General features: G+C 45.7%; 1 protein-coding gene across 1 annotated transcript in view; it reads right to left on the reverse strand.

Annotated features, from left to right (window-relative positions):
• LOC135817450 (CUGBP Elav-like family member 1-A) overlaps positions 1-7,413 on the reverse strand; it is a 51,835-nt gene that overhangs the window by 2,057 nt on the left and 42,365 nt on the right. Inside the window, exons 14-15 of the mRNA XM_065330641.1 lie at positions 5,775-5,825; positions 2,166-2,309 (exon numbers count right to left, since the gene is read on the reverse strand). Of these exons, the coding sequence (XP_065186713.1) occupies positions 2,166-2,309; positions 5,775-5,825 (195 nt within the window). The remainder of the gene's footprint in view (positions 1-2,165; positions 2,310-5,774; positions 5,826-7,413) is intronic.

Genomic DNA, 7,413 nt, shown 5'->3' on the forward strand with positions numbered 1-7,413 from the left:
TTGTGGAGCAGCTGAAAAGGACCACTAGTATGTCTCGTTCCCGGTTTGAAAGTGGACACACGACTTTCGTGCCTTAAAAAAAATGGAGTAGGGAGCGACAAAGGGACGCCTGTAGCTGATTTTTGAGTGCTCCTCGTACATTTTAATGGTAATCGAAAATCCTCCGACTAAAGTCAGCGCGAAGATGGCCATACAGGTTTCTTGTGGATTTTTTAGTTGTTTCGTCTCGTACCTATGTCAGTATCGTGATGGTGAAGTGTAAAGGGTGATTCTCGTCCTCTAGGATTCGTTCGGCCGACTTTATGTTGTCCTCGTTGAAAAGTGATGCTGAAAAACGGTCGATTCGCAAAATTGTGTTGATTTTCAATGTACGTGATGCCATGCAATTGCTGGCTATGTTTCCTGAACATAAGCAAGGTGCAAACATGAACAGACTTCGACATTTGTAGATTTTTTCTGTTCTCAATGGCCCTGATTCAGAACTATACAAGAATGAATAACTGTATAGAATTAAACTCGAATGGAGAGCCCAGGATTAATTTATAGTGAAAAAAGGACCAAGGAACTACAAGTTGCGCTATAATGTCGATTAACACCACCATTCACTTTACAATCAGCTCGTGCGACAACACTGCATGACACTGACGGACGGTACTGGCGTTCTACAACTAACTGCCAATCAGCCAATCAGCACGTCTTGGATGCAGACTCCCGCCAACAGCCTTCCAACTTGGAAGGCTCTCCGTGTCCAATGGTCTTGCCACTATCGTCATCAACATGCATGTACATCCGCCAACGTCCTTCACAGCTCAGATGTTCAGCTTGAGCTTGTCTTGGTTGCGCGCACCTTCCCATCCTATGTTATCACTGTAACTTAGAACCTTCCAAGTGGGAAGGCTGTTGGTGTGCGCACCCAAGACGTGCTAGAGCTGATTGCCAGCTATTTGTAGAACGCCAGTACTGTCCGTCAGTGTCGTGCAATGTTATCACATGAGCTGATTGTAAAGTAACTGGTGGTGTTAGTGGACATTACAGAGTAACTTTTAGTTCCTTGGTCCTTTTTGCACTGTGTAGAACTAGTCATATATTCGGATGTACTGGTTAAAATCTTTCGAAGGACAGGTACATCGAAATTTGAAGCGAACTTGTAACAAACTTATGGATCCGGTTCAGTGCAGTTTTCAACAAGAGGCATGTCCCAGACGCTAGGTGTATCTGAACGCCACGCTACGCATGCACATACACAGTGATGTGCTGGGAACTAGTACAGGGTGCCAGCTTTGCACTTTGGGTCGGATTTCAGTGAGCGCAACTGTACATGTCCCATGCAGAGGAGACAGTTTCAAATAGGAAATAGGTTGCAAACCGGAACGGGCTCAATATTCCCTTTCTCTCTTGGTATTTTCATTAGAAAACATATGTCACAGTGAGACTACGATGTGTTTTACTCCGAGGCAATATTTCATGGCTCTGCGATGACCAGACGCGCTATACTAAGCAGGTGAGGTTTTGCCGTGTTGGCTCCCACTGCGTCTTGAGTTCAACGTCTTTCGAAAAATCAACTTATTGTCGCAGGTACACAGCTGCTCGCTACTCGCCAATAAAGCACCGTATACAAATGAAAACTAATGGAAGCACACACGAGGCCTATTGCTTCTCTGTACTGGCCATCGTGGAGCGATAGGAATTACCTAATTTCAGAACTCAGGGTGAACTTGACGTGCACTCCAAAACTGTTTCGGTTTGGAGCAACCTCTGTGACACCAACATTTGAAACAAAAAATCGGGCAACTTGGAGGCAACGGGCCAACACAAAGGAGTGGCTCAGTTCGATCGACTCCGACCTCAGAGCAAACTTCAACATGCCAGCTTCCTTCCACAAACATATTTCGAGTGAACAATCCACGCTGATGATCGGTTTGGGTCTACACAATTTTGCTGTCAAACCGTTCCTATTTGAAACCGTCTCCTCCACACCGAGTACATATCCTGATGACAGCATGCATGTACATGTAGGGTAGAAATCACACTTGCATGCCCAGTGTAGGCCTGACCTATACAGCCCACAACCGTCTACGAATACAAGGCGACAGGCGCACGATCATGGTTCGTAGTACATCTGTCAGTCTACGGCACGCACAACACACACAACAAGAAAGGCTCACCGAAGCATTTGCTCTGATGCGTGTGCTTATCGATGAAAACCTTGGCACTGACAATTTCACCAAAGTTTAAGAACAGCTGCCAGAGGTGAAAATCCATAAAGTAAGCGGGAAGGTTGTTGATATATATGTTACAGCCTTCCGGTCCTGCATACAACAAGAAGAAAGTAAGGAATGAAGTGCAGATGACGTTTTGCAAATAACAACCCTACTAAGTTCTGTGAATATGCCCCAGGTGTATGTCGCACACTGGCGTAAAAAAATGGGTACAAACTTGGGCATGCGCGTCATTTCCGGGGGGGGGGGGGGGGACACAAGGTGCTTATTGCAGCACCTGCGTTTCCATTAGCAGGCATACCGTGTTTGCGTGCACACCCATACACATGTACAGCAACGGAAGTCCATGGCACTAGGCGTCAAGCTACAGTAAAACCTGTCTCAAGGCGACCACTTGGATACGGCGACCACCTGTCCCACAAGACCACTGCAGTCAGGACCAAGGGATGCTATTTCCAGTCCAGTGACCCTGGATAAGGAGACCACCTGGTTAGAGAGACCACACTTTGAGGGTCCGTTGAGCGGTCGTCTTAAGACAGGTTTTTACTGCACAGTAGGTATGGGTTATAACGTGGGTGTTTGAAAAACGACTTTCTATTCTTATTTCCGATATTTCTTACACACGATACATCAAGTGTGACACATCATATGCATGTGTGCAGGGGCAGGAAGATCATTGTATGTGCAACGTAGTGCTACTGCGCATGTGGCTGGTCATAGTCCCATAGGCTTACCATGCGGCTATCCAACACGAGTTACATGACAACAACAGTTGAACCTGCAACACTACGACGCAACGCGAGTCAGATCAGAACTGCATTAGACAGATGTTATTACTACATGCGATACACGTTGTACTAATCTGGCATGTTTCGCTACACAAAGTCCATTCTTAGGACTGATATATTCTACTATGCGATGAAATTGCTTATAAGAATAAAAGTGCACATGAAACCCATGATATGATTATGAAAACATGAGAGTTCATTCTTGTAGGCGATAATTATATTCTTTTACACGACCACGCTATAACCGATACACACTGTACTGTAATCAACGGTGTAACTACAGCATGGTACGTGTTGTAAATACTCTCCCAACACGCAAGAAACTCATGTTGGAAGCTGCACCGTACTACTTGTACACTGAAGTTTGTCAGCTGCCGGCATGCCGGACACACTGGCACACCACACCTCACTTGATCCAGTGCCAGCGTACGCGTTGTGCTTGTTCAAGACAAATGCTAGCCGTGTTCCGTCTATTATTTTCTACACACCTCACAAACTGCATGTAGCAGCTCACTGTGTAACGATGCAGTAACCATGGTTACAGAGACAAGAGATAGGGATTTCTGCGGCAAGTCCTGTAGCTGTTGCTGTACTGCAGTCGAAAGCGGCGGAACCAATGGCTCAAGAACTCCATGACTTTCCAGGGTACAGTTCCTTCAGGCGTTGTTTTGCAGGAGTGTCAACCACGAAAGTTTCATTTTCTTTCCCTCGTTGCTAAGTATTTTGTACTCTAGATGTACGACAAGAACCTCCAAGAACACAATTACTGTTCTGATGACCTCCACTTGCGTATGCTTTTGTTTGAACTTGAATACTAAGCTTCCATGCAGCAGCTGATATGTTGCTCCTGTTCACCTCCGTCTGATCAACAACCATCAGTTTGAAACTTCACAGTTTGTTGAAAAACACCGTGATCCCAGTGTAGAAGATCCCAGGTTGATCATAACAGCTGCTCCAGAGTTACAGCAGCTGTGTTGGCTTTGGTGTATACACGGAATGTAACGGTATAGCGGTAGTACCCGGTACCAAAAGGAAATAAACTACCAATGTTTGCTAAAATGGGCTGGGAACCTACAATGGGGACTTTACACCAGGTGATGTGAGTTTTCGCCGTCAGCGAACCCAGGGCATAGCTTAAAAGGATTTCATTTAGCTCGGACAAATGTCCTTCCGTTTTTAAATCTGTCCGGACAAGCCCGGACATTTTCCACAACACATTTTCAGGGTGTTTCTTCTTTTTTTTTAGTAGTACTGAAGTATATTCACAATGACTCATTATGTGGACGTATCTCACACAGTACTATGTACAATTCGCCAATTTATTTGTATTAGAAACTGAACTAATTGCTGACGACAAATGTATGTACAAGAAAGCGTTGCAGTCAAGAATTTAGCGAACGCGATATGCTCCTTGCAGAGAAGGTAAGTCAGTTCGAATTTGCGTCGTGCAATAGCGGCAGCACCATCGTCCATCTCGCACAGTGCCTTCGCAATTGGAGCGAATTCGAGGGCATTTCGAGCGGGACACTCTTGCCTGCGGAAAAGATTCATTGCTCGTTTATGCATCTCCGTTCCAGCATGATCCTTGAACGCTGATGTTCTCAGGTTCTTGGATCCGGTTATGAAAGCCTCGCTGAAGTTTTTACAACTGCGGACTCTGTCTACAACCTTGATGCACACGGAACACTTCAAACATTCTGCTAACAGCCGATCGTTCTTCTGCCGGTCCTAAATCAGCCAGGCGGAAGTAGTCAGCTCTGCATCATTGTCCGAGATCCACTTGAATCCTCTGAATCTCCCTTTCGCTTTCCAGAAGACATTCTAAAAGACTATCTGCATTCCTGGTCAGTGAAAGAGTGAAAAATAAAAGATGACATCTTCCTCAAGAGCGAACAACTGCACTGCAGTTCAACCCATCGATTCAGGTGCGAAGTCGACACCATGTACTAAAGGTCGAAAGTGTGAATTGACTGTAGCAACCGCGTTGCTACAGGCGGATCAAGTAAATATGGTGTAAAGTCTACGCCTGAGGCTACGGTACGGTGTAGACGTGTTAGTTGTACGATATGCAAGTCGCATTTGGCACGAAGCTCCGAAGAAAGCCCAACTCAGCATAAAAAAGGTCGAAAGGTCGCTGCTCTTTTTTTCCTTTTTCGACCGGACACTATGTCCGGTGAAATTGAAAACGTCCGGTCAGTGGCCGAAAATGGCCGGAAAATGTCCGATGTCCGGCCGTTAATCTATGCCCTGGAACCCCCATAGAAAGGGTATTCAAACGACCCACATGCCCTTTGCTAGGTTACGACCAATCAACAGCCTCGGAGAGCGGGCTTTGATTTGCCATCAAAGCCCGCTGCCAGGGGCAACCTGTACAAGAAACCATCACAGCCCGTTGCCATTGGCAACTGTACGACAAAACCATCAAAGCCCTGATCATGTCCAATCTCATTCTTTTCAAGGTGGTCTGGCTATAAGAACAAGAAACCGATAGGGTTGGTGGTCGGGGGGATGCGGTGGCTCTCAACTTGTAGTTAGTTGTGCTTTTCCGTGTCTGATAATGGTCCCCTTTAGCAATAAAGCTAAAGGCGAAAATACTCACAGTGGCTACCGCTACACGTTCATGTGTACATGTGCCTGCAAGTGTGTGTGTGTGTACCTTCAGGTGTGTGTGTACCTTCAGGTGTGTGTGTACCTTCAGGTGTGTGTGTGTGTGTGTGTGTGTGTGTGTGTTCGTGTTGGGGGGTGGGGGGGGGTGAAAGCTGCTTACCTTCCTGTTGACGTTGGTGGGCTGCTGGGTTGCGGAACTTCCGGTACAGTGCTAAGTTAGGAACACATACACACACACACACATACACACATACACACACACACACACACATACACACATACACACACACACACACACACACACACACACACACACATACATACACACACACACACACACACACACACATACACACACACATACATACATACACACATACATACACATACACACACACACACACACACACACACACAAACACACACACAGAAAAAAGCAGGTTAGAGTTCGAACATTACTATCGTCGTCACGCGAAGGCGGAGAAGCAATATTCCACCTTGTAACTCTCTTAATATCGACTAAATCTGAAGAAAATTGACTGTCAACCCCAGGTTTCGAACCAGGGACAGTTTTTAAGCAGTCAAATATGTAAATACAGTCAACTTCGCGTATAACGACACTCGGTGGGGCATCAGAAAAGTGTCGTTATTCGCGAAGTGTCGTTATACCCGAAGTCTCATTATGTATTACAATTGGATGGGACTTTGCTCTGGGCATGGAAATTCAGTCGATATTCGCGAACTGTCGTTATATCCGCAGTCGTTATTGGCGAAGTTGACTGTAGGCGGTATGGAGATAATATTATAGAAACCTTTCATCGCTATATTAAAATAATTGTAAAGATGAACACTATTGAATGCAAAGTTTACACAAACATTTCAACCAAAGTAGCTTGGTGTCGAGAACATTTTCTTGTCACAATCATCAGTGGCATACTGTGGCTAAAGGGAAAGGGGCAACAACTCAAAGGATAATTCATACACATTTCGAAAAGACTGGGTATCACACGCACCTAAAAACTGGTGCGACCGAAGGTAGACGAGGGTTGGGCGGAAATATCGCCTGAAAGTGTTTTTTTCAAATGTTGGCACACAAGATCTATTTGGCTGCATCACGATCACTTTAGGACATTTTCCACAAGGGGTACAAACACCTTCACCGGAAAGGTTTTCAAAGTTGGGCTCACAAGGGAGTTAGCTGTTGTTTTCTGATGTCTACCATTGAACCCCCCAGGGTCAGATAAAGATTATGTAGAGAGGACTGGGGGCCATTATACACCCCTGTCTCAAGCAATTCTCCACACAAATTTCATCCATGACACCTCCGGGCACCCGCACATCTGCCCGCCACCATGCCATTCTGAAATGACTCAATGACCTCGAGGAGAGTCGGAGGAATTCCGAGGACAGAAAGAGCACAATCCAGTGCAGAGCTAGGCACGGAATCATAGGCTTTTCTCAAGTCCACAAAGTTACGAAATATTTTTAAATCATTTTAGTATGATGCTCGTATGCCTTGTCCCAGAGTTGCCAGACAGTGAACACAGCATCAGCACAACCATGGTTAGGTCGGAATCCGCACTGAGACTCTGGAAGGAGATTCTCGGCTCTAGACTGTAGGCGATTCTGTATTTTTTAAGCAATCGACCATCTTGCCCACCACCTCCAAAAGAGAGATCCCATGCCAAACACACACACACACACACACACACACACACACACACACACACACACACACACACACACACAAACACACACACAGAGAATGCCTTCCTGGACCGACACAGGAAAGCCGAATG

This window comes from Sycon ciliatum, chromosome 5 (assembly GCF_964019385.1).
Source record: "Sycon ciliatum chromosome 5, ocSycCili1.1, whole genome shotgun sequence".
Lineage (NCBI taxonomy): Eukaryota > Metazoa > Porifera > Calcarea > Leucosolenida > Sycettidae > Sycon > Sycon ciliatum.